At 42.3% G+C, this 26,929-nt stretch overlaps 1 protein-coding gene across 2 annotated transcripts; it reads right to left on the reverse strand.

Moving 5' to 3' along the window:
- Positions 1-9,170: 9,170 nt before the first annotated feature.
- Positions 9,171-16,102, reverse strand: LOC147639815 (uncharacterized). 2 transcript variants are annotated; one of them, XM_086774363.1, is made up of 4 exons: positions 14,668-16,102; positions 11,991-12,408; positions 11,776-11,890; positions 9,171-9,625 (listed from the first exon to the last, which is right to left on the reverse strand). In XM_086774363.1, the coding sequence occupies exons 1-4, from the start codon at positions 15,512-15,514 to the stop codon at positions 9,509-9,511; spliced, it is 1,497 nt and encodes a 498-aa protein (XP_086630489.1). In that variant the 5' UTR covers positions 15,515-16,102; the 3' UTR covers positions 9,171-9,508. The 2 variants fall into 2 exon arrangements, with proteins under 2 accessions (XP_086630489.1, XP_086630494.1); XM_086774368.1 differs by having other exon boundaries at positions 9,615-9,749; positions 14,668-16,095.
- Between the last annotated feature and the right edge of the window lie 10,827 nt (positions 16,103-26,929).

Raw genomic sequence — 26,929 nt, forward strand, 5'->3', positions numbered from 1 at the left:
TGATGGAGGACCCTGATGCTCAGAATAGCACCGATTGTTTCTCTCTGCTACTACTCAATTGGGTGATGTCCTCACACATAGAAGAGTCGCTTGCTTCCCTGCTGCTGTGCCTACCTAATGGCCGTTGACAGATGTGCTACTTGGAGCTGATACAATAGCTCTTCTCTTTCTTACTTTTTGCTACAAAAAACCTAATCCTAAATGAACAAGAACAAAAAAGATAAGTGTAAACCCTAATAAAGACCACTAATATAATGAGCTGAAAACTAAACTAGGAGAGCAAAACCAAGCTTTGATACCATGTTGAAAGTATGGATTGAGCTCTCCTAACGGCATGACATGTCCTAATTGTACACTAATTTACTTTAATGATATTGTTAATCTAAGGTAGATAGAAATGAAGGAGACTCATTTTGTGAGTGTGTGCTAATTAAGATTAGACTTTTTTTTCTCGAGAAAAAGATCCGTAAAGAAAAAACAACCACAGAGGGCTAGATACAGTCATGAAGGGCTAAATACAGACTCACCACATTTAATGGTGGGAATCATAAGGGGAAAAAGACGCTTCTCCTCTGGTTGGCTGCTCTAAGAGGAGAAAGGCTATCTCATACAAGGGCAGGGCAGGGGGGGGGAGACAACCACACAGGTGGTCTGCTATGCTTGCCAAATGGGGTCACCGCCTCTATCTCTAAGGAAAGGGCTAAGCCTCCAAAGCCTCAAGAAAGCTTCTTGCCGCTTGCGCATGCGGTTAGAACCTCCCTATAACTTTCCCCATTGACTGCGGAGGAGAGTGTGAATGATATCATGCCATATGCTTCTGATGGTCTCTGCCCGATGGAGTGTGGGTACCCTCGATGGCCTCGTTGCATCTAGCATGCCAAATGTGCAAGGCTACTATGCTACTGGCAAATCTCCCAACTCTGGCATGAGCCTGGTCACCAATCGCGTGTAGGTGGGGTTGTGACTGGCATTGTTGTAATACGATGGTGAGAAATGTGAAGGCCTAGCCCTCCCCCATCCTCCTCGTAAGATATGACCACTCTAGCCTTTGTGGCCCAAGCGATCGTGCCCCATGTAATGATCCGGGTCGATGTCTTGTCTCTAGAGAAGATGCGAAGAATCCACTATGAAATCTACTGAGCCTTTGGGATTTTGAGCCTTTGGGAAATCCCAAAGGCAATGTCTCTGAGACTCCTGGGGGTGGCTGCACCATGGGCAAGCTATTGGCCGACCTCCAACTGCTAGCCAAGTACTGACCGCCAAACTCCTATGTGTCATCAACCAGAGAAAGAGGGTGATCTTTCTAGTCCGAAACTTGTCCCAGAGTCTCTTCCAGAAATTGAAAAGGATCTCAGGCATCTGATCCTGCGACCTAGCCGTGTTGTATATGCAAAGGAGGGGACATCCAGAGTCTCCTCTCGATCAGTTGGAAATGTTGTGAGAGGTCCTGAGACTACCAATGTGCTGCTGCTGCCGGTGTGCCATCTATCTCAAGCATCTGATCCTGCGACCTAGCCGTGTTGTATATGCAAAGAAGGGGATATCCAGAGTCTCCTCCCGATCAGCTGGATCATGCTAAGTCCACTCTCTCGGGTCCCACTGAAGGCGCGTGAGAGGTCGGCACTCCCAGATCCATAGCCGCCACCATAATCTCTCCCTGACCACCTTGGCCGTCCGGTGGTGCTGGATCTATGTGCCGCACGAAAACCAATCACCCTCACCCTCTACAAGTTGCAGCCACTGAAATCCTCCAAAGGAAACTTAGATCTCTCAAGTCTGCCATGGGATCCAATAGAAAAAGTGAGCAGATCACTGCTCTCATCTACTCCATGCCACTAGGATATCGTGTCTGTAATCACGCCTAGCCGCACCGGGGGGGGGGGGGGGGGGGGTCAGGTCTGGGGGAGTCAGCCACTCCTGAGAGATAGATGAGTCGATGTCGATGCTGAGCCTATCTCTACCATGGATCCTTGTCAGGCCTCTCTCTTGCACCTCCGGGGGTAACTACATGTGGCGATCCAATCTCCACGAGACCTGGCTGGTCCCATGCTTAAGGTGCCCCAAGAAACATGCGATCGAGCCCCTAGCATGTGGCCATTGGGTAATCAGATAACGGGGTTCCAAACCAAAGGCTGCCGTAGCCGCTCCCGCTCCTGCTGGGCTTGCATCTATATGGTACTTTGCAGCCCATAATTAAGATTAGATTTAAGTTCAGTCAGGTTACAAGATGGAAACCTGTACTCATAAAAGACTTGAGATATTGTGCTTGTTTCCATTGCTTGAAATGTCCCCCTTTTATATGAGAGCACAATTTGGTTTTTCTCTTGCATGTGGGATAACTCTTTACTCTTATCACATTCTCTCTAGCTCTCATGTCACCTCAAATCTCAACACTAGTCACAAGCGAACGGCCAGGCCGAAAGCACAAACAAGACTGTGCATTATTCTCAGCAAGATGGTAGAAGCATCGAGGGGCGATTGAGAGCATAAGATGCACTCAGCTCTATGGGCCTACCTCACAACATACAAGGTGGCGATTAACAACACACCTTTCCTAGCATGCATTCGAGCTTGATGTAATCATGCTTGGAACACTTGGTTCCATGCCTATGAATTAGCAGATTGACGGTTGAAAAACTAAGGCGCAAGTAGTGGTTTGACTACCAACTCAAGCATAAGTGTATGGAGGTAGGAGACGAGGTGCTAATGTACATTACAAAACACACAAAACGAAGACAAAAGTACAAAGGCCAAGGTCCCTAGCAAGTGAGAGAGATTGCTCCTTAGGCGCAGTAAAGATAGAGACCTTGGATGGAAGGTTACTTCAGTGATAGCAATTTGAAACACTACTATAATGGACCTCTCACCCCAGGCCATGCTCTTCCCAATAATGGAGGGTAAGCCTTGAGGCGCCCGTTTGATAAAAAAAGACCCAAAGAGGCCGTAGTGTACACAGATCTTTGTACATGCACCCGTTCTCCATGATGCGATTGAAATAGAAACACCTATGGAACCTACTCACCTTAAGCTAGAGTTCCCCCAAAAATACTACCTATCTGCATGGCTAGCCTTGGTTGACACCGATTGAGGCTAGCCACAATGTTTTATCTTGGGAGACATGGACCTTGTTAGGTGGCCACCCATCGCTTACACCTTCTGCTCTGCGATTACAGCAGTAAATAACTCTCAAGGTTGTTTTGAGGTGGAATTTCTTATTGGATCTAAATTTTGCATCATGCAAGTTTTATGTGACCCCCACAAGTACATTGAAAGAGAGCATCATCCTCTGGAGGGGATGGATCATGACCATGAATTGCATTGTGAGAAAATGGCTAAGGACTCTAATGCTCGAACTTCCTTTCAGAATGATTACCATACCCTTGGTGAACGAGGTTGCCCCAAACCTATCAACATCCCAAGCCTCGTCCTCCAATTGTATGTCCGATTACATGCTATCACCACAACAGGTAACCCTTAACACTGCACCTCATTCTTGCCTCGCCGCATCGGACTCCCCCTCAAACTATTATGGAGATTCAATACCTCGCCTGGCATAGATCAAGGCCACCTAACCTCAACCTCAACAACCCTTTATGGAGGCGACCAAGAAGACATGGGTGTACTAAAGAGTATCTTGGCTAGCTAGGGAAAGTGTGATGTGCCCACGTTAGGAATTTGTAGCCACCATTTGGCTCGAAACCCAACCATAAGTGGAGAACCACTAAGTGGCAGTCCCATGCAACATGCAACAGTGGTATTCCTAAACCCCAAGTCTTGTTGGATCCCCGTCAAGCTTGTAGATGGCCATTGCAATCTCTCTTTTTTTATAAAGATTTTGGGGTATATTTGTATGCTTTTTAGACTACGGTTGGTGTACTTTTGGGTCCAATTTGGATGGCCTAGTGTGGGCCTTGGGGTATTTAGGGTTAGGGTTAGGGTTAGGAGGGTGGAAGCCCTAGCCCTATCTTTTTGTATAGAACACATCAATACTTGGTATTGGTTATTGGCTTGCCTTGTCTTCCCTTTTCCAATTATGCTCTCCTCTCTCTCCCTCTTGTGCTTTATGCCTCCCTAAACTCAACCTTAGCAATGCTATTAGTGATGTGCCTCCTAATTAATGAGAGGATTAGTACTTATGTTAGTGGTTTTGGATTCATTATTATGCTTAGCCTTACTTTCATGAGGTGATTAGTGCAGGTGTAGATCTTATTAGAGATCAGTACATGGTGTTAGGCCATCAGTATGGTGTTGTTAGGCCGTTGTTGGAGTGCTTGGTCCTCTCTTGCTCTCTTGAAGCAGCTGGCTGCAAAGAATAGCCACTCTCTCCTCTCTCTTGTCCTCTCTTGCTCTCTTTGCTGCAAAGAATAGCCAAGTCAAGATGCATATTGGTTATGTAGAACGCACAGCCGTCGTGGCGACGGTGGCCGTCTCACAGAAGAGCAGTGATGTTGTCCACTGCAGAGCCGCAGGAGTCACAATAGCGGGTGGCTGTGTGGCCATAGGAGAGGAGCAGAAGTCATCACACTACGCAGAGAGAAGAGAAGCAGAGGTGGCCGTCGTTGAGCGGAGAGAACAGGAAGAAGATCACGGCCACCTTCAAGCACAGTCGAGCGCAGTCGAGAGCTTGATGGTTGTCGTTGACGCGGAGAAGAGGCCGTCTCATCGAGCAGAAGAAGAAAAGATAATTCAAAAAGAAAAAAAGAAAAAGAAATATTAGAACCTCCCAATTAATTCACTTTTTAATTCGAAGAAGTAAAAAAAGAAAAAGAAATATTAGAACCTCCCCATTTTTTCACTTTTCAATTAACTAACCCTCCTCTTTTTGGGAAATTCCCCCTTTTTTTTCAAAATTTTAACCTCTGTTTTTATTAGGACTTTGGAGGACATTTGTATGCTTTTTAGACTATGTTTGGTGGACTTTTTGGGCCCAATGTGGATGTCCAAGTGTGGGCCTTTGGGCATTTAGGATTAGGGTTAGGGTTAGGAGGGTGGACGCCTTAGCCCTATCTTCTTGTATACATTGGGTACCTTGGATATGGAATAGGGAACATCAACACTTGGTTTTGGCTATTGGCTTGCCTTGTCTTTCCCTTTTCCATTACGCTCTCCCTCTTGTGCTTTATGCCTCCCTAATAGCAATATCATTAGTGATGTGTCTCTCTTAATTAATGAGGGAATTAGTACTTATGATAGCGGGTTTGGGTTTATTATTATGCTTAGCCTTGTTTTCATGAGGTGATTAGTGTGGGTGTAGACCTTATTAGAGATCATTATGGTGTTGTTAGGATCTTGTTGGAGTGCTTTTAATCTCTTTTAGGGAGGACAAAGAAAACTATCTACAAAGCTATTAGAAGCCCATGGCTTCTACGAAGGGAATCTGTCTATCTTTGGGTCCTAAAAACCTCGTTGTTCGCACAAATCTAGAAGCCAAAAAGATCCAGGCGACAGCCTCAGTACCTAGAAGTATACACTTCATTTGATCCCGAATACATTCCTAAATGTACAAGGATTCCATGAAGGAAACCCTTGCTGAGATCAAAGAAAACCATGCCATGAGCCCCGCAAATGCACCCTCAAATGTTAGTTCCAAGTGGGTGTGGATACCCAGAGCCATGCCTCTAGCGGGCAACTGCGAAGCTTAAGCAGGAATGGAAAGTAGTGGCTTCCATGTGGACTATTGTGTTAACCACCTTCAAAAAAATCAAAAGATCCCGTGGACTCTGAGCAACAGGGCTCAAGAAGATCACCACGACTCCACAAAACCTATGTGCACCACCTCTCTCTCTCTCTCTCTCTCACACACACACACACACACGCGCGCGCGCGCACACACACACACACACACACACACATTATATTCAAATAGAAACCCCTCTTTCCCTCTATCTTATGGGTGAGCATGCCTTCATTATGGTAGCCTCTTACACCTATTTTTCTCCACAAGAAGGATTGTGGGTGGTTGATTGGATTTCATGATGGTGTCACATTTTCTCTTATATCTTGTTGAGCTAGAAGCATGAGGGTCCGGGTATCCAAGGTGTCTTGAGGGTTAGACCCGCCCTTGGTGAGATTCGGAATCATATAGAAATGAGGGCTTGAGTTAACCATGGGGCCTTGAGGGTTAGAAATTCCCTTGGAGAGTCTTAGCATCATTTATATGGTTTGAAGGATATGGGTTTGATGGAAGCAACTCATGGGATGGAGTTTGTGGATTAGCATGGTGGTTATATGTGGGACAATTGGCATATATTTTTAGGTGTAAGTTTGCCATGGTTGAGGCTGGTTCAACCCCACTACCTTTTTTGGATTTCATTAAGGACGATGAAATGTTTAAAATCCGGAGTATCCATAAATAGCCATGGCAATCCCTCCTTTTTTATTAGGATTTTGGAGTACATTTGTATGCTTTTTAGACTATGGTTGGTACTCACAAGGGCTACTAGCTTTCATCTGCGCGTTTGGCATGGTGGGACTTTGTGAAGTTGCCACTGGAGAAGCCATCATCTTGCCCAATCACATGGGTATCCCAATTGCAGTCTATGGAGCTATCGAATCCATGCACCCAAACGGTGATCTCCACACAAAGCGCTGTCTTCATCAAGTGCGCTTTGCATCTCCCTCCACCAAGGCACAAACCTTGCCTACATTTGTGCCAATCGGCAATGCTACACACCTGGAAAGTGACTGGCCACAATTTGGCATTCCAACATTTCATTCCCCACTCGTGACAGCTCATAATACTTCACTTCTGTTCGCCGACATCACCATGCTTCAAGCAAGTGAACCGAATAGCCACCAACACTTCAAAAAGAGGCTCACAATGCATCCGGATCCATGTCTAGCAAGCCACCCATCGTTCGCGGCTTACCACTGTCCCTACCAAAATGGATGTCCTCAATTCTTTCATTCTCATGGACACCCCAACCTAAGTCACACCTGTCTTATTGGCTAGCTTCTTATTACACACCAACTGCCAATGTTCTATCTCAAGCCATGTATAAGAGTCGAAGAAAGCAAAATAAAAATTGTTGAAGAAAGCAGAGTGTTGGAGTTTTCACTAGAAGAAGCTTCTACACAGGCCAACCTTTTGGCCCATTGCCCATGCACATCACCTCCAATATCCATTGGCTCTACATGTAATAAGCACACATAGACACTGAACCTATGTTGAGCTTTGTATTTGAGAACCGTCCAAGTACATCTCTAGATAGGAAAACCATGGCAAGGACAAGCTTGGCCCATGGTACAACCCATCACTTGGAGCTTCCTACAATCAACAGGGACTTGTCTTCAAGCACCCCACCCATTTGTCTCTAGCCCAAGTGCTTGCCAACACTGAATCCATTAAGCCATAGAGGTGGTCTAGCTCCCTTATAGTTGTGGGCACAACCATGCGCAAATCCACTACCATGCCCCTAACAAAGTAATGATCTTGACTCCCCAACAAAAGGGATGAAGTAAATGTTAAAGAAAGAAACAAAGAGAGTCAAAGAAAGCAATTGTGTTGAAGAAATTTTTATTTGGAGAAGTGTACCCACATGAGCACACCTTTTGCCCATCATCCATGCATGTCCCTTGCATATCTCACAGCTCATATTACGCACAAACACATGCACCTGCAACTAACCTTGTCATCGCCAACCCTTTAGGTACATCATTAGAATGGAGAGACTATGGTGGACCTAAGTCGAGCCCCATGGTATGATCCATCGTTTGGAGAACCCTCGACCTTAAAATTACCTCCAAAGGGCTTCCATGCCTATATTCTCTTCTTTGACTGTAATTCAATACCAACACCACCTCCCCTTGGCTGATGTATTTGTCAAGCAAAAAGCTCCATTTGGGTTAAAAACTTGCATCTACCTCATGTTGAAAGGTTTGCACCATTGGGGAGGTTTAACATGAAGCACCTCTATATTGCCTATCACTTCCTATGATGTCTGAACAAATCATCAAGGCTACCCAAAGCTTCCCATCACTTTATCTTCCATTTGATTGTGAATCAATCTCAAACTAGCCACCTCCATTTAGCATATCTTGGACCATCTACACCATCCACTTCTCAGGAAGCTTCCACCATCAACTTGGGTGACGTGATAATGCGACCACCATTAAGAAGGGGTGTGTGTTAACCAACTTTGTTGGTTAACATAGCTACTTGACCTACCATACAACGCTCTGTCATCTTACTTGCGAAAACAAACACTTAACTTTTGATAAGACGAGAACATACAAAGTGACCTTAGTATGCACTTGATGTCAAATAAGAAAAGTTCATGAACTTAGTGTACATAGTTACTTAAGACTAGTAATAGAGATCGAAACAATTTTCACTTAGTGTAAAAACTAATCACTTGTATATAAATCATTTTTGATAGTAAGTAATACACAATCATTACCTTGCAATTTGTGAGCTCTCTTTCTTCCCTCTTTTTACTTGCTTGCTATTGAATCTTTTGCTTGCTTGATGAATGCATACTTGAAAGGTTTGTATATAAATCATTTTTGACAATAAGTAATACACGATCATTACCTTGCAATTTGTGAGCTCTCTTTCTTCCCTCTTTTTACTTGCTTGCTATTGAATCTTTTGCTTGCTTGATGAATGCATACTTGAAAGGTTTGATTGTAGTTTTCTTCTTGCATTAGCTTCTCTTTGTCCCCCACCTTTTGTGAGAGAGAACTTTTTGCCTCCATCGAGGCATAGAAAGCTCTCCCTTCACCCCTTTGACAAGGAGCATTTCAATGTGACAATGGAGTGATGGTGCAACAAATAAGCTAGTGCACCCACACGACGGGAAGTTATAGATTGTAGCTCTAAGGCAAGATCCACCAACACATGCTTAGGTAAAGCCAAGGTGCATCTCTTATAAAGATTAGTTGTGGACTGGAATCAGTCATGAATAAATTTGAAGGGATCAGAGATGAGCTCTTAAGGGGAAAGTATGTTAAATCCTTAGCATGGGCATACGTCGATGCCCATGAGTCGACGGAGTGCACACATAAGTACTTTTCTATATTGAGAAAGCTAGACAATTATCTCCTATGTGTATGGATAAAACTAGCACCACAGTCGTATATAAGAATAAGAATACCATGACAATTGAATAACCCCACACATTAAAACCACCACCTTGTGTGTGCCCTTCCTAATCCTTGGGATACACTTGCAAAAGGGTGCCTCTAAATTCAATTTTGTTGAGTAGCTTGTTACCTTTCACAAAATCTTACTGCTGCACGATGCGTCAAGAGTCTGAAAAAAAGAATATGAGCTTTGTACAAGAATGCATGTGAAGGATGATCAAAGCTGAGATCATTACTTGACCAAAAAAGGATATAGTAGGGAGCCATTAAGCTCACCATTAGGAAAAAACCCATTAATACAGCCACACCATATTCATGGCATAGCATCTCTTGCCAGGCCAATGAAAGCCATCTTTAAAAGACCTAGAAATTATGCACAAGGAAACTCAAAACTTGGCTTGGAGTGCTTCACCAATACAGTAATTTAAAGAAACCCCTGATTTCTGAACCTCAAAACACTTTGCCGATGCACCATCTTGCCAAGTTCCATTGCTTCAGTTTCAACCCTGCACCATCTTTGCCGATGCACCCAAGCCCAATCCTGGCAATAAACATCACAACAATACTCACCTTGTAAGAGAATCATGGACCATAGTTTTGGCTGTTGACTTTAGAATATCTCACGTATCTCCAACAGTGTAAAGATTGGGTATAACTATCTGAGCCTGGTAAGAAAATATTAAATCCTTTCAAAATCTAAGAATTGAACAAAAACAACTGTTTCGTAACCCATCACTAGAACAGCCAAACAACTGATTGAATAGAGATTTGGTTGGGAATGTCCCCTTGCATTTGTCAAAGATGTTTATATCCTTTATTATAATTCAAATTTGTGATATACCTGCAAATTAGCTGCTCTTGGATTCTTGCATTATATCAGGGCATGCCATGTCACTATGATGTACGACCTATAATTCTATTCTTACACTTGGACAAACTTGGCTCAGATACGTTGGTCATTTCAGCCTATGAGCTTTTGGCCATTTCAGCAGGCACTGAAGCAGCCCTAGTGGTTATCTTTCATATCTAGTCTTATGCCTTCCACTGCAGCCTTCATGAATTCCTAGGATGATCCTTCCTTTCTCAACATGCAAATTGTGTGATGATGAGGGCAAGTTCTTTCATGCTTCAAAGAGTAAGCACGAATCTCACAATCTTATCGGGATTCAGAACTCCAGCACTTTTGCTTGAGAGCTTGAAAAGATGCGATTCTAAGAAAAAAAGTCAAGAAAGTGCTTGATTCAGATGAGGAAGCGGTTGTTGAGTACCGCTATGTGAGGGAAAGAAAAGCAATGACGGTTTGGCTGCCCATGATCATATAACGAGAAACACCACCCTTAATACGTTCATTGCATGCTATTCAATTAAAAAAGATGCATCTGCAGGATCTGTTTCCCCCCCCCCGGACCCTCCCCCCCCATCACTGACTGGCATGTTCACCCTGGAAGCAAGCGACGATAGAGGTGCCCGTTCGGACATCAGTAAAGCTCTTGCCTTCCTTAATGAGGAGACACAGAGCAAAAAAGAGCAGAGTGACATCAGCTTGTCTTTGTTGGGCATGAATGTGCTTAACGTCATCAATAAACTTGAAGGGTAACTACAAAGAGGGTAACTTGGGACCCGATTCTTCTAAAACCCAAACGACAAGCAAATGTCCTTGGACAATGCTTATAAAAATAGGTGAGGTTGCAACGAAACTTGTAGAAAAGATCCTACTCCCTACTTTCTACATGATCCGGAGGAGATCTTAGATGTGTGGTCAAGACGTATTCAACAAACAGAATACAATTTTTGTGAACAGATGGATAGGTCAAAGGAAAATTCAAGGAGGGAGAAGTTAAGCAATTTAAACAAGACATTTCCTGTACTGTTTCTAAGGATGTAAACTTTCCTACGGGGAGAGGGTGTTACAAGTCCTTTATGTGAATTCTCGGGGGTAAAAGCCACTGGTTGAGGTAGCCAGTGCCAAGAGAAGTGCCTAGGAGAGGTCCAAAAGGTGTTTCAATAATTGGTCACATGGGAATTCAGCCTGGACATGTCTGTGTAAAATTACCAAAAACAAATTGGGATTAGATATGTACATTCTAGATTGGGTCAAGGCTGGGGGGTGAAAGAAGAAGAAAGCGCTCTATTCTCTGTGAATTGTGTCTACAAGCAGTCAATTAATGGCTGAGATTTTGGCTTATGGGTGCTCACACCTGATGCAAGGGCTGAGAAGGAAGATAAATTGATTAACAACATGAACAACACTTTCACTTCAGTCACTCAGGACCTCTTATAAACTTCTCTATAGTGTTTTCCAAGATATGGCAATATGCAAGAGGGATTGTGCCAGGCCATGGGAAACACACTGTTATTAAAGGAAAGCACACCATAGCCAGGAAGGTGCAATGCCTTTACAAGTGCTTGGCATGGACCAAAGGCAGACAAAAAGATGCGAGGCTTTAGGGCCTCTAGTACACAAAAGCAGGCAAAAACACTCAGATCAGAGACTTGAGCTCATAGGTGGTAGGTAGTTCAGCCCACAAGGATTGATTAGCTTAATTACCTTCTTTTTTCTTCAGTGACAGACATAAAGCACTAGCAGTCTCTATACACGATTGTGTGATGCATTTGCACACTTCCACATTGCTGAACATTAATTCCCTTAATTCCCTTAATTCTTAAATTTATGGTATCGCAATTTCTTACCTTTGCTGCTTCAAACTGACGGGTAAGCCCTACGATATACTTAGAAACCGAGACTTGTAAATCTTCAGTTGAGGATTCCACCCCCCCTGATGTAGCAGCATTTAACCAAACGCTCCTGTCCCATAACACAAATGTGTAACTCACCAGAAATGTATAAAAATCGAAGATAAAAAAACTTGCACCTAAGCAAGAACTGGTATAAAAACATGGCATACCAAGGATTCAAAGTAAGTTGTTCTGTTGGAATGAGCAGCATGAACCTCCTAAACTGACTATACTTGATGGATTCATCTTTATCTGCTGCTAAGAATTTCATCATAGCAGTTACATTGGATTCTGTTGCAGGGAGACCAGCTGTGCTTAGCAAATCCTTCACATGTGTTTTCTGAAGTGTACCAGATTTACTTACACCGAGAGAATTGAACAGTCTAATCATCATGGGTTCTTTCTCCTGTATCAGTGAAGAAAATTCCGACCATCCAAAAGATTTCGTTGGCCAACGCGTATGCTTGCTTTGCATAAAATTCTTTGCATAACAGATTGGCAGTTTCATCTTGTGCATAGCCACGCTTAAATCATGCACAGTTACTTTCCCATCTGCATCCCTATCAAGCTCTTCAAACACTCGTCTGCCTGAAACATATCATGTTTGAACTTTAGCCCACCCAATAAACCTGGTAAAATTTTGAGAGAGATATACAATGAATTGCATGGGCTTCCAGGTATTATCAGCAGAAAAGCCAAATATACAAGCTCCAAGTGTGTTTAAACACTTTGTGGTACATGGTACAGCCAGAATTGAGAAATGTAAAAACATGATCTTCAAACGCCTACTTTTAGCCATGATTAGGAACCTTATCCTTCTCATCATTTTTATTCTTTGTCTAGACTTGAAGGTGGGGCTACAGAGATTCATCTAGCGCATGACATAAGTGCTCGCTCAACAGCATCAGCTACCTTTCCTCTGGCCATGGCTCACAACAAGGCCAGTCAATCTCTTCCTCCTCATGTGTGCATGTATCTAGTGTGAGAAGAGACGTGTTGGCATACCCTCCCGTTAGCTTGGGACAAGGGTGGAGCCAGAAGGGGCCTCTAATGATAACGAAAGATTTATCAGCAGGCCAAAGGTGATAGCTGCATGAATTCCTGGCACATGTAGAGAAGCCCAAAATAATCTTCGTACAAAAGAGTACATTCAAGAACCAGTACTAACAGAGGCCAATCTTCATCTTCCCTTATGTACCAACAAGGCTCACCTTCACCCATGGCAGAATCTGATCGAAATTAAATATGTAAACAGATAAAGGCACACAACATTGACAAACACTAGCCATGCCATGCCATAGTTTCCTCATGCACTCTACCTAAAATAAGGATTTACCAAACCTTGCCTAGTAAAGGTTTTTGCAAATAATTGAATGAATAAGTATCATAAAAAATCACATGGACAAAGTGCTTAACTTCATCTCAGTTTCAACTCCTAATCGTCAAGCACAAAGAACACCAGCTGACAAGATCTATTCTGACAGCACCTAGCATCCATCAAAATGTGAAAAAACAAATGCAAGCCATTAGTGGCTTCTGTTTCTTGCATATGTCACACAACAATGGGCGATGTGTAGCATGAATGCCTTGCCAAAGCAGATTTTCTAAGTGTTTAGGAAGTTGGCAAAATGTTTCACGCCGGAGTCATTTAGTATGCCATAAGAATTAAAAAAAACATGTTTGGCTATGTAAACCGGGTTGTCATGCAGCTATGCTTCTAAGACCACCACTGGTTTCTTCGACAGGAGGACTATGTGTGAGCTGCTTTGAGCAGGTCTCTAAAAAAGTCTCTTAAGGTCATCAACGATCATTGATGTCTGAAGACAAATTCTCAGGATCATCCATGGTCTCCAGTAGTCGAACCACAACCTCTTAAGGTCATCAACGATCATTGATGTCTGAAGACAAATTCTCAGGATCATCCATGGTCTCCAGTAGTCGAACCACAACTTGAAGGCAACAATAGATGTACCTTCACGAGAGTCAAGAGTTGCAGAATACTCTGAGGCAATGGCTGCAGTTTTAACTTTTTTATATGGTCAGAGAGTTTACTACTATCACATGCATAAAGTCTCAGATGCATGTGTCTTGTCTACTAGGGCACCTTACAAAAAGGTTTAATAGACACATGCAATTGTGGGCCCTAACTGGATAAAGGAACAATACCGATCAAGAAGGGATGCACTAGGGTAGTTCCAAGTGCACACCTAGGATGGAAGATTTCAATGCTTGAAGGGAAAGGTCAATATTGAGATGGAGCTTGCACAAAGGCAATTTATAGCCTTAATATGAAAGACAGTTTAGTCTCAGGGGTGGCATCAAAGAAAGAAGACCTTCTATTCCAGTGGAGCGAAGGTGTTGCACTGAGAGTAAAATCTCCAATGGGAGGATGGCACTTGCACCTAACTGAACCCTAGTTTCTTATACACTTATCCCTATCCAAACATCAACCGCTCAACCTCAACTACATCTAACTCAATGCCAACTTAATGTTGGTGAACTTCAAAACTCAGCATACCTCAGATTTTCCCAGCCTCAACTACTCAAGGACAATTCACTGCTCAACCTGAGCGTTTCTCCTGCACTCAACTTGACTGCGCTCACCTCAACCTCAACAATCTCCTTGCACTCACATTTTCACATAGCTCAACCTCCGCCTCACTCAAAAGTAAACCCCAAATAGAGTAGCCTCTAATTCTCTCTCGTGATATCTAACTTTTCTCTAATTATGATAATGCACTCTTGTGCATTCATAATTTGTTCCGGCTGCTAGCAACATTTATAAAAATCCAAATGATTCTTGTAATTTACTCAAAGCAGAAACGTAACGTAATGAAAGAAATGCACCTTCAAATTCAGTGTACAGAAAGAAATCTTGCACGGAATTGAGCATTTCCTTATCAGGAAAAGCCTGCTGCTGCTGGGGTGCGACCTGTGGAATCAGCTCCTTGAATGCTGCCAAAGACATTCTATGCAGTATTGCAAGTGGCGATTTCTGTGGCTTAATGCACTGCTGGGTTTCACGGGCTCCTAAATCCACCTCAGGATGGAAAGAGTTTGAGCACATCATCCCTGGCTCGCCCCTCAATCGTGCAAATGCTAACCTGTGAAGCCTCTGCCCACCACCATCCATTAGTCTATGCGCTAGATTGGCAATGTCCTTATGATGAGCTTGCAGAAAAATGCCCACTGACAAGGCATGCCCATCTGAGCGTTCAGCCTCTTCCGGCGCTAAAGAGTTACAGCACCTACACTGCAATGCCTTGTTAACGGGGTCGAGAAGCACGTGAGCTTTCAAATGTGATTGCTGTAACATGAAAAGGAGAATGTGCCTCTCCAGAGGTGGCAACACTTCGAGCTTGCCTCGAGTGGAGAACCCTTTGGGAGAACTCTTAGGTAGGTTGAGTTCAGCTGTCTTCGCAAGGGAGAAACAGCCTTGTTTGGGTAAGGCACCGGAGACAGTCCTCCAGGTTCTCTGTATCCAAGGAACCCTATTATCAGGGCAGGAGTTATCAAGCTTACCATAATCAAGATTGCGTTTGCAGGCCACATCTCTTGTTTCCTTGTTAAAAGAAGCATTGAATTCATCTTCCATGGTATGGGTTCTAAAGTGGAATGCCTTGATCTGTAAAAATCCTGGAAGAAAGGATTCTTTTCTTTTGTTATTGTTGTTGCTGCTGTGCTGTTGAGCCATCTTGCAACGCTCCGATGACTTTCTGTTGAGGCCTTAATCTTCCTCAACAATCCTACTCAACCTTTTGTCCTTTAAAGCCTTGATCTAGCTCAGTTTTTGTTCTTGAGGCCTTAATGTTGCTCAATCTTTTGTCCTTGAAGACCTTAATCCTCCTCAGGCGGGCCTGAATATATCTCAGTCTTCTGTTCTTAAGGCGTAAATCTTTCTCAATCTTTTGTACTTAAGGCTGTAATCTTTGTCAGTCTTCTGTTCTCAAGGCCCTTATCTTTCTCGATAGGTTGCTCATGAGTACCTTCACTTAATTAGAGGAAGGGAGAGGTGAGTCTAGAAACAGGATTACCTTACACAGTGATGTAATGTAGGGGAAGTGCGCGGCCTCGGGATTACCTTACGGGGAGAAAGCGTGCTTCAGAACACCCTCCAAACCCTAGATTTTGCAGTGAAAAATCTGCTTTCTACCAAAACAGCAAGAACCCTTCTGTTCTGCAAGTGAAGAAGCGCCATCGCCATCCTGTTTTATAGAAGAGAATAAGATAGCGAGTGCAGAATTTCTCACCCAAAAACAGAAAATATAAAAATGTAGCACCACCCATACATTCCAACCTCTTTTCCGCTTTACCCTTATGACCTTGACACACGTGACGCTTATGTGGGAGCCTTATCGGTTTTAATTTGTTGAAAATTTATTATAGGGATTCTTGTCTTGTAGCCTTTTTTTTTTGGGTGACCCCTCCCAACACATACACATACAATAGCCACATTTGATATTTTGAGGCTTTAGGATCTTTACAAACATCTCCCCTAGCCTCGAATGATGGTCTACCCCCATGGGAGACACTCGAATAAGATCTGTTGGTGGATGACCGGAGGGCGACACACAGAGATGAGATTTCCCCTCTTCACAAACATGCAAAATGTCTTTACAGAACATGGAATAATCTATAAGGACTATTACAACTCATTATAACTCTCAAATGACCCATCATACGATCCTCGCGTCTACTATCATGGATGTATCATTGTACTCGTTATCAATGACCCACCTTCGTCATCAAGATCATGGTTTTAGCTCAATGACAAAAACTTGACAGAGTGGTCACCAAACATTTTGGTGTAAGGGGTCTTCTCTCATGTGGAAAAATGGCAGTGAGGACAAAGTAGAGGAAAACAACGTGTTCTTTCATCATTCATGTCAACTTTTAAAGGACAAGTATGGCATCCCCACCCACCACCAAATTGGTATATGACAAGGAACCCTTCAACACACCAGGTCAAAAGATTGATATGTGCAATGCTTCTCCATTGTTTAGAACACCAAAATGCAATGTCATAACTACCAATTAAACCATGTTTAAATTTTGAAGCACAAAAGAAAATCCTACATATTTTGGTGGTTAATATACATGCCCAACATATGTTTGTTATTATTATTGCTTTTTAATCATGTTGTTAAGGTCTAAGTGTAAACAACCACAATGATGTGGGATAACCAAATGGTGATCAAACAAAAGGATGGCATGCACATAAATTATCAAAAGTTGCATCCATGTAAGCTTAGTGTCTTGCTTTGAAACTATAAAAGCATTACCAACCATGCAAGATTCCTCTAGTACAATAACCCATTTGGTGGTTTGGAAATAAAGCAACACCAACCATGTGATATTCCTCTAATATGACTAAAATGGAGTTGCCACAATGTTAAGAAATTGAGCAATCGTGGCAACCCTTACTCTCCAACATTGATTTATAATTTCTAATGTTATATGTGAATACAACATTGATTTATAGTTTCTAATGTTATATGTACTAGGAGTTCCAACATGCCTTAGCATAGCTTGTAGACCTTAAGTGAACTGATCATCAAGGATCCCCATTAAGATATAATCATGGGGCTAGGCCAGAGATCCTAGTTTTTTCAAGAAAGAGACATAATCCATATGGGCAAAAGGGAAGTTAATCGGGGCAGGAAGGGTTGAAGTAATACTATCCAAAGGTTTAGCCAAATGCAAGGTGGAGTTATATATTTTGCTCTCTCTCTCTCTCTCTCTCTCTCTCGCTCTCGCTCTTATTTTCCTTAAACATTTTAGCTAGCATACCATGATAGCCACACCTTCCTATCAAAGAAGAGGAAAACCATTGCCCTCTCCTACCTTGATTAGAGAGGCACTCCATCGTGAGAAGGAGCTCACTCACTAGATAACTCTCGCATGAACATGACCCATTTTTCTATTTGTTGTATGCACAAGATCCAGTTTTCAATTTATTGCATACACATTATTCATAATTTATTGGGTCTCATAGGCTATATTAGCCTATATACATAATAGTTCTGTGTGTGCATGTGCGTGCGTGCGTGTGTGTGCGTGCGTGTGTGGGTGGGTGTGTGTAGAAGCCTCCTTCTATGCTTCAGTATTAGCAAACATGCCAAAAAGGCTTAACTTCATGGCTACTTTGGCAACACAATGACAAAGGCTTTGCATCACTCGTGAAAATGCTCGTACAACATACTTGATAATGGAGCAAATAACATTGCTCAAGGGAAGAGTGCAGGGACTCGAGGATTGCCTCACAACCAAAGGCTTAACTTCATGGGCTACTTTGGCAACACAATGACAAAGGCTTCGTATCATCATACAACATACTTGAAAATGGAGTAAATAACATTGCTCAAGGGAAGAGTGCAGGGACTCGAGGATTGCCTCACAACCATGGATAACAATCCAAGTCCAAAAATTCTAACACAAGAAGAAATCATCACTAAAGGAAAGGAAGAGACGAAAGACGACCATATGCATGCACAATGCATGTGGATGGAAAATCACGAGACAACTCATTTCTATAGTAGAAACCCAACGTATTGTCAACATCCTGACTTAGCATACCAAAAATTCAAAGAGAGCCATTAGCTTGACTTACACCTTTAGGAACTTAGGTAAATGCTAGGAATGCATATACGATTGTAGTAAACACTAACCAATGAGCAGCAATAAGGATCCTTTAAGTACCCTTGCCATTGTCTGTCTTACCACCACCATCACCAAGGCTTGTGCTTAGGAATCAAGTGCAAGTGGAAGTACAGGAGGTTGGGAACTTGGACTCTAACTATCATGAGTACATGGATGAGAAGGGAGAGACTTTTCTCTACTATATGTTGTAGAATACATGTACTAGTGATTTAATACTTGCACATGTACCGGTGGAGAAATGAAGTAGGAGAGATTTTACTCTACTATATGTTGTATAATGATATACATGTACTAGTGTGATTGAATACTTGTGCATGTACCACTACTGTGTAGGCCGAGAAATGAATAAAACGACCAAGAGAGGCCCATTACAATGCTACCATTGTCAAGGTTTGCATAGAGTGGCTGAACGCCCTCAAAAATTGTCTTTGTCACTCTATAAAATCGCATATCTTTGAAAGTAACCACCATGTGGCCGTTGAAGTGCTTACCCATGCCATAAAGATCTATCTCTTGGCGGAAGATGGGACCTTTATTGAGGTCAAAGGCTAAACACTCTTTGCTTGTCCATTGGTTCTTGGCATCTCCTTAAGGATGAGGATGATGGGCTAGAAGAATTGGCATGTGGCCACTATTGGTTCTTGGGAATCCCCTTAAGGATGAGGATGGTGAGATAGAAGAACAGGCATGTAGCCACTATAGCAGGATCAGGGGACCTTGGTGCATAGGCAATTAAAGTTTTTCATTAGGAGCTACATCTCAATGGTATGGGTCCATCAATGTCTGGGAAGTTATAGATGGGCCCTTTTCCTTCTATGTACACTATGACTGCATTCTTTTGATTGGCATAAACCTAGGGTCGATGTAGACTTTGACCATGTACCCTTGCCACATTTGGTGGTCATTGAGGAGATAAGGCATGCACAACAAGGGTTGGTAGTCCATGGATCTACAATTGCCAATTGCCTCTAGCTGATCTTCCACTGGGCAAATAGGTGACCCATTTTTTGTTTCACCAGACGGATTTTGGCTGTGTTGAAGGGTGTATCAAGGCTTTTATGGAAGTTTCTTGGAATGTGAGATCTCACACATTGGGTTGATATGTGAGTTGATGTTCATGGATAAGAAAGGACACCCATAGGTCATTTCCATCATCTTCAATGGCTTCTTCCCGCGAGTAGTTATTAACAATGGTGTGGTCTCGCCCCTCATGAAATGATTTGATGATGGGGGGCTCATGGTGGATACAGTTAATGAGGTAGTTGTGGAGGTGTCTTGTGGGTAATCCATATGGATGGTGTGAATGGTGGCATCTCCGGTGGTGAGGCTTGCTTGATGAAAGTGTAGACTATTTGATATAGTTGGAGGATATTCCCTACATGTGTGGTTGTTAGGCATGTGAAAAAGCTGGCAGTAGGTGGACTTCACTACTCGACAAACAAGGGTCTTCATGCCTAGCGTGGTCGAGTGAAGAAGCTCCTCATTAATGGGGTGGTTGAGGTCTGGTGGTGCCATGAGTTCGAGAAAGCGATCTTCCTTGGTAAAGAGTGTAGAAACCACATGGTGAGGTTGGACTGTAGTGATGGAGAAAGAGAGAGAGAAAGATGCACTCACAAGGGAGTACCACCAAAGCCATGGAAAGCTTGAAGTGCTTGAAGCTTGAAGTGCTTGAAGTGCTTGAAGCTCCAAGAAAGTATGATTTGATTAGTAAAATGATTAGCTCCCCCTCGTTACAATTAGTTCCCTTATATACTTGCCCACCTTTTCACACTTTATTAATGTTGGGCCCCCACACTTGCCCGGCCATATCGATGCCCATGGGCTTCCCTTATGTCCAAACCATGCCCAAGGCTCTAGCCCATGCCCAAGGGCCAATCCCCCTTCATTACAAACCATCCCCACCCAAAGGTTTCGTCCTCGAAACCATGTATGGGGCAAAGTATTGGCTCTTGTTGAAAATCTTCTTATCTTCCCTCATGAGTGTGGAAGTACATTCATTGCAATCGCAAGAGATATCTCACACAAGAGAACTCCACATAGAGTTGGCCACTTATTGTATGTATATATGGACTGCTCTCTATGATGTCCATAAGCCCACGGAGTCTTGTTGAGCTTTGATTGATTAGTGGTGAAGTACACTAATGGCCATGGCTGTCCATACAGTAAATTTATAGCAATGGCATCCCTCGTGCCATCATCCCAATCCATGCATATGGCTGTCCAAAAAAACCATACAGATGTACCCACTTTATCCACTATGATTCATTGCTTGTAGGAGCTCCGGATGGTCTTTTATGAAGCCCTTGGACTCCCAAGAAGCTTCTTCATTAGGCAAACCTCTCCACTTCACAAGGTACTCAACAATAGACCTATTATGAAGGTGTCTTTCCCTCATCCCAATCACCTTCTCTGCCATATATTGAATTATTCCCTCTTCATCGATAGGTGGAAGGTCATCAACCACTTCCAATTGAGGTCCCACGTACTTCTTTAAGTGTGGCACATGAAACAAATTGTGGATCCTTGTGGTAGAGGGTAACAACAATTAGTAGGCAATCTCACCTATTCTTCTCAACACCTTGTAAGGTCCATAAAAGTGATGATAAAGCTTTGTATTGGTGTCTCCCTTCAATGAAGCATACCTTGACTGAGGGATTCTCAAGAATACATAATCCCCTTCTTTGAACACCACATGCTTACTTGACTCATCAGCATATTGCTTCATTTGGTTTTGTGACTTAGCCATGTTATCATTGCACCTTTGCAATATTGCACACATCTTCTGAATCTCCTCTTTGGCTTGAGGATTCACCTTCTCCTTATTCAATGTAATAGAAGGTATATGCACCTTATACCCATACCTTGCTTCAGATGGAGACATTGTTAAATTTGCAGCAATGTGATGAGCTATGGTAGATCAAATGCTAGAATCAACATCATTAGAAAAGAGATTAGACGATAATTAACTGATAGCTTAATGTGATTAGTGAGCAATTAATTGATAGCTTAATGTAGACATGGATAATCAAAAATCAATAATTAACGATATTTAAGATGTGATTAGTGAGCAATTAACTGATAGCTTAATGTAGGCATGGATAATTAAAAACCAACAAATTTTCATTAGGCCAATGCCTCAATTTATAGAGTTTACATCCAAACATCTAATCCCACTAATCTTTCCCTGATTCACTCCACCTCTTTTGCTTGATTCTCTCCACCTCTTTCCATAATATCTCAAATCTCCTCATGCTACCCTTTATTCTCTCCTAGTAGATACTTCTCACCTTTTCACAGCTTCTATCACATTTACAGATTCTCTTTTACAGCCTCTTGCTAAGGGCTTGTTCCCACACACACACCCTATTCACTTGTATATTTCAACACTTCCCCTCAAGTGAATACTCCTAGCACACGTGGACCCTATACCAAGTTTCCCTCTTACTTGGTAGTCCGTGACCAGTGCCTCAAGTCCCTAAACTCATAGTCCTTGACACACACTCTCTCTCTATGTGTCCAAGGCTACTACAAGTGCTTGTGACCTTGACTAAAGTGCTCACACATACATCTACCACATGGTCTACATCATCAGTGGCTCAGAGGTGGTTTTACTCTGTTGGGACAGGTTACATTGGGTTGTGGGGTTTCTCTCTCTCTCTCTCTCTCTCTCTCTCTCTCTCTCTTAGAAAAGAGGATCTGACTCCACTTCCTTAAGAGCCTCCATGAAGTTTGTTGATGTCGTTCCTTCTCCACCACTGGGTTTGCTGTAGCAGCCACAGTTATGGCAAGTGAAGGTCCTTCCTCCTACTCTACCTCTTCCTCGTCCTCGTCCTCGAGAGAATCCTCCTTGAGTGAAGAATGTTTTTTTTTCTCCAGCTGTTGAGTCCAACCATTTCTTCTCTTTGACTTTGGTCTCTAGCTCTAGTAGAGCTTCTTCTATGTCATGCAGCTTCAATTCAGGTACATTCTTTAATGTTGCTACAATGTTTTCATATTCACCTTTGTTCACACTCTTCAAAAGTACTGCTAGTGCCTCATCATCTTCTACCTTTTTGCCAATGGGTGACAGTTGTTGCTTAATGCTTTTATATTTGTTCAAGTGTGTGATTAAAGGTTCACTTTCCTTCATATCGAGTTTGTAGAACTGCATTAACAGATTTATCTTTAAATTTTTTTCTTGAGTGCCAAATAATTTATTGAGTTCATCCCATGCATCTTTTGCCCATTGTATCCCTGTGATGTGATGAATGATTTCATCATTTAAACTGAGTGCGATAAATCCTAATGCTTTCTCATTTAAACTGATGAATGATTTCATCATTTAAACTGAGTGCGATAATTCCTAATGCTTTCTCATTCCGGATCTTCCACTCATTTTTTCCTCTCACCTCTGGGCATTCATCTCTTCCCTCGACTAGCCCCCACAGATTTTTCCTCATGAGCAGATACATGGTTTTTGTCTGCCATGTGTAAAACTGCTCTTCATTAAATTTGGCTATCTCCTCTTATGCCGTACTCATGATGATGTGAAGGGGATCTTACCTCTTGATCCAATTTCAAGATTCAAGGACAATGTCTACCCTTTTACAACTTAATCTGATATTTAGGTGATGATTACAACAGATTTATCAGCATAAATTCACCAAAAATTACATCAAACCAAGGGTAACAAATCTGTACGGAATGGTTGGAGTATCAAACCATCTCCGAATTGCAATCTGAAGTTATAGGGATCTGTATCAGATACCCAATGGATAATTTGAATTCTCAATTATACCAAAATACAATGATTAGTGCTGATTAATCACTGATTAGCAAATTAATCCTCTATTTTGTGTGCAAAAAATAGAGTATGCGGGGAGTCCAAATCTGGGACCTTAGAGCTCAAATGAGCTCAAATCCTTTCAAGGCCATCAATAGTAATTAGTCTAGTAGAGGATTAAGCCAAGAAACACAAGATTTAACCAAACATTGAATGCTTAATCTCTTTTTTACCAAAGTCACCTGTAGATTTGATGAAGAGCTTGGATCTCACTGTAGACTTGACCAAATCAAAAACTGTCTTCACTAGCTTGTAGAGCACCCTTGAAAACCCCTAGGGCCAAGAGGAATTAGAGCCATTCCATATGGTGTAAACAAGATTTGTAATTCTCCTCAGAAAAAAAGCGTTGGCAAATTTGCAAAAATCGACTGTAGCGCTCGGCAGTTTGATGATTTGTTTAAATGGGCTAAAGCACAAGGCTTGTGGCTATGTGTGGCTAAAGTGGTTTGGGCCAATTTTATGTATGAAGGGAGAGAGAGCTCCTCCACTAGCTGGGGGTGTAGAGAGCTCTTTGAAAAAGAGGTAAAAACTTAATTATCTACTAATCCTAATTAGCTAAAGATTAGCAAGATAATGGGCTCATAAGATTGATGGATTCTAGGCTAGGCTCTGATACCATGTTAAATTTGCAGCAATGTGATGAGCTATGGTGGATCAAATGCTAGAATCAATATTATTAAAAAAGAGATTAGATAATAATTAAGATATGATTAGTGAGCAATTAATTGATAGCTTAATGTAAGCATGGATAATAAAAAACCAGCAAATTCTCATTAGGCCAATGCCTCAATTTATAGAGTTTACATCCAAGCATCTAATCCCACTAATCTCTCCCTGATTCACTCCACCTCTTCCCACTAATCTCTCCCTGATTCACTCCACCTCTTTTGCTTGATTCTCTCCACCTCTTCCCAGAATATCTCCACACCTCCTAAATCACCTCATGCTACCCTTTATTAGTAGATACTTCTCACCTTTTTACTTCTCTCACATTTACAGATTCTCTTTTACAGCCTCTTGCTAAGAGCTTGTTCCTGCACACACCCTATTCACTTGTATATTTCAACACATACCAATACTCATGTGATAGGTGTCGTTGTGACAAAATTTAGCTAGGTGAAACCATCTATCCCACGATGGTTGGGTGTCATAACAATAGTGTCTCAAATAGATTTCAAGCCACTTGTTCACCCTCTCGGTTTGGCCATCTGTTTGTGGGTGATAGGTCATACTTGGGGTGAGTGTAGTCCCATGGAATCAAAGAAACTCTTCCAAAAATGGCTCATAAACTTGACATCCCTATTGCTTACCACTTGCTTAGGTATTCCATACAACCTTAAAACATGCTTCATACATTGTTGAGCCACCATAGAAGCTGTATATTGCACCTTTGTGGGTATGAAATGAGCCACTTTTGTCAATCTATCCTCTACCACATAGATGCTATTCCATCCATTACTTAGTAGTGGGTAGCCCGGTAATGACATCCATGGTTATGTGTGTCCACTTCCCTTCCAGAATAGGCAATGGTTGCAACAATCCTCCTAGAAATTGGTTGGGATCCTTGTTTTGTTGGCAAGGAAAACACTTTTGCACATAGTCATGCACATCCTTCCAAAGCCCTTTCCAAAAGAAACTCTTCCGTACCTTATCATAGGTCTTGAACACTCCCAAATGATCCACCATGGGTGAAGAGTGCATCTCTTGTAGGATTTTCAGCTTGAAGGATGAGTAAGGGACCAAATAGACCTTTCCCTTGTACCAAAGCAACCCATTGCATATCTCAAAATGTGGATATTCATCACATAACCCTTGCTGTAATTTGTGAAACATTGGACCAACCATGTCATCCACCAAATACTCCTCTTGTATCTCATGAACCCAATCATGATGCATCTCCAAAATGGCATGTATAGGGCAAGCCCACATCTGAGAAAGTGCATCCGCCACCACATTGTCCTGTCCCGCCGTGTAAGAGATCTCGAAATCATAGTTTTACAAGGTAGCAAGCCATCTCTTTTGCTTTGGAGAAAGGTTTTGTTGGGTGAGGAAGTATTGGAGTACCCGGTGATTGGTCCTTACTTTGAAATTCCCACCATACAAATAGTGATGCCACTTCTTCACATGGCATGCAAAATGGCCAACATTTCTTGATCATAGACATGAAGCTCCCTCTCCTTCTCAGTGAGCTTTCTACTCTCATAAGTAATCACCTCATTCTCTTGACATAACGCAGCACCAATTCCTCTCCCACTTGCATCAACCTGTATAATGAAAGGCTTAGAAAAATCAGGGCAAACCAATATTGGGGATGAAATTAGTGCTTCCTTAAGCTCTTGGAAGCTCTTATTGGCCATGACATCCCAAAAAATGCTTCCTTCTTAAGCCTATCCGTAAGCGGGGCTACCATGTGAGCATAGTGGTGTATGAACCTCCTACTATAAAAGGATGATAGTCCCAAAAATCCCCTTAGTTGGGTAGTGTTGCTGGGTGTAGGCCACTCCTTGACACATTGTACTTTCTTGGAATCCATCTTAATGCCATCATTGCTCACAATGTGACCCAAGTATTCCACCTCTTGTGACAGAAATGTGCACTTTCTTTGTTTGGCGAACAACTTGTGCTCTCTCAACACCTTCAACACTTGCTCCACATGCATCAAGTGATCTTCCCTTAACTTGCTATACACAAGTATGCCATCAAAGAAGACCAAAGCTAATTTGTAGAGGAATGGCTTCAAAACTTTGTTCATAAGAGCTTGAAATGTGGCCAGAGCATTTGATAAACCAAAGGGCATGACCATGAATTGAAATATATCCCGTTCAGTTCTCTAGAAGGCCGTCTTAAATTCATCTCCTTATTTCATCCTTATTTGATGGTACCTGAACTTAAGATCTATCTTGGATAAATATTTTGCTCCTTTCAACTCATCAAGTAAATCATCAATCCTTGGAATGGGATATCGATTCTTTATAGTGATCTTATTAAGATTCCTATAATCGATGCACATTCTATAAGATCCATCCTTCTTCTTCGCCAACAAAACGGGTGAGGCGAAGGGTGATTGGCTTGGTTATATGAATCCCATTTCTAAAATTTCCTCCACTTGTTTTGCCACCTCCTCCCACTCAACCTTTGAAAGCCTATAGGGAGGCTTATTGACTGGTTTTACATCCTTCTCAAGCTCTATGGCATAGTCAACTTCTCTAGTAGGTGGCAAGCATTTTAGTGTCTCAAACACATCTTTGTACTCTTACAACAAGGCATCCATCCCTTCATCATGTATTTGCAGCCCATTGTCCTCTTCTTGATGAGTGAGTTGTAGCATGTAAACAAGGCATAAGCTCTTCAACTCTCTTCATTTGCTTCATAGACACCAAGGTCAATGCATGGTTGTAAATTCCATCCAAACATAGCTCTTTGCCTTCATGCATAAACCACATTTTCATATGCTTTGAATCTATTGAAAACCTATCCAAAGTGTGCAACCAATCGCATCCAAGCACCACATCAATGGGCCCCATGTCAAGCACAATCAAACCGACATCATAGGCATAATTGGAAGACAAAAAATCCTTGTTGCAACCCAACTCTTGCTCAACTCATGCTGTCTATTTGTAACCTCCA

Source organism: Cibotium barometz, chromosome 3, assembly GCF_041138505.1.
Source record: "Cibotium barometz isolate CiBa-2024 chromosome 3, ASM4113850v1, whole genome shotgun sequence".
Classification (NCBI taxonomy): domain Eukaryota; kingdom Viridiplantae; phylum Streptophyta; class Polypodiopsida; order Cyatheales; family Cibotiaceae; genus Cibotium; species Cibotium barometz.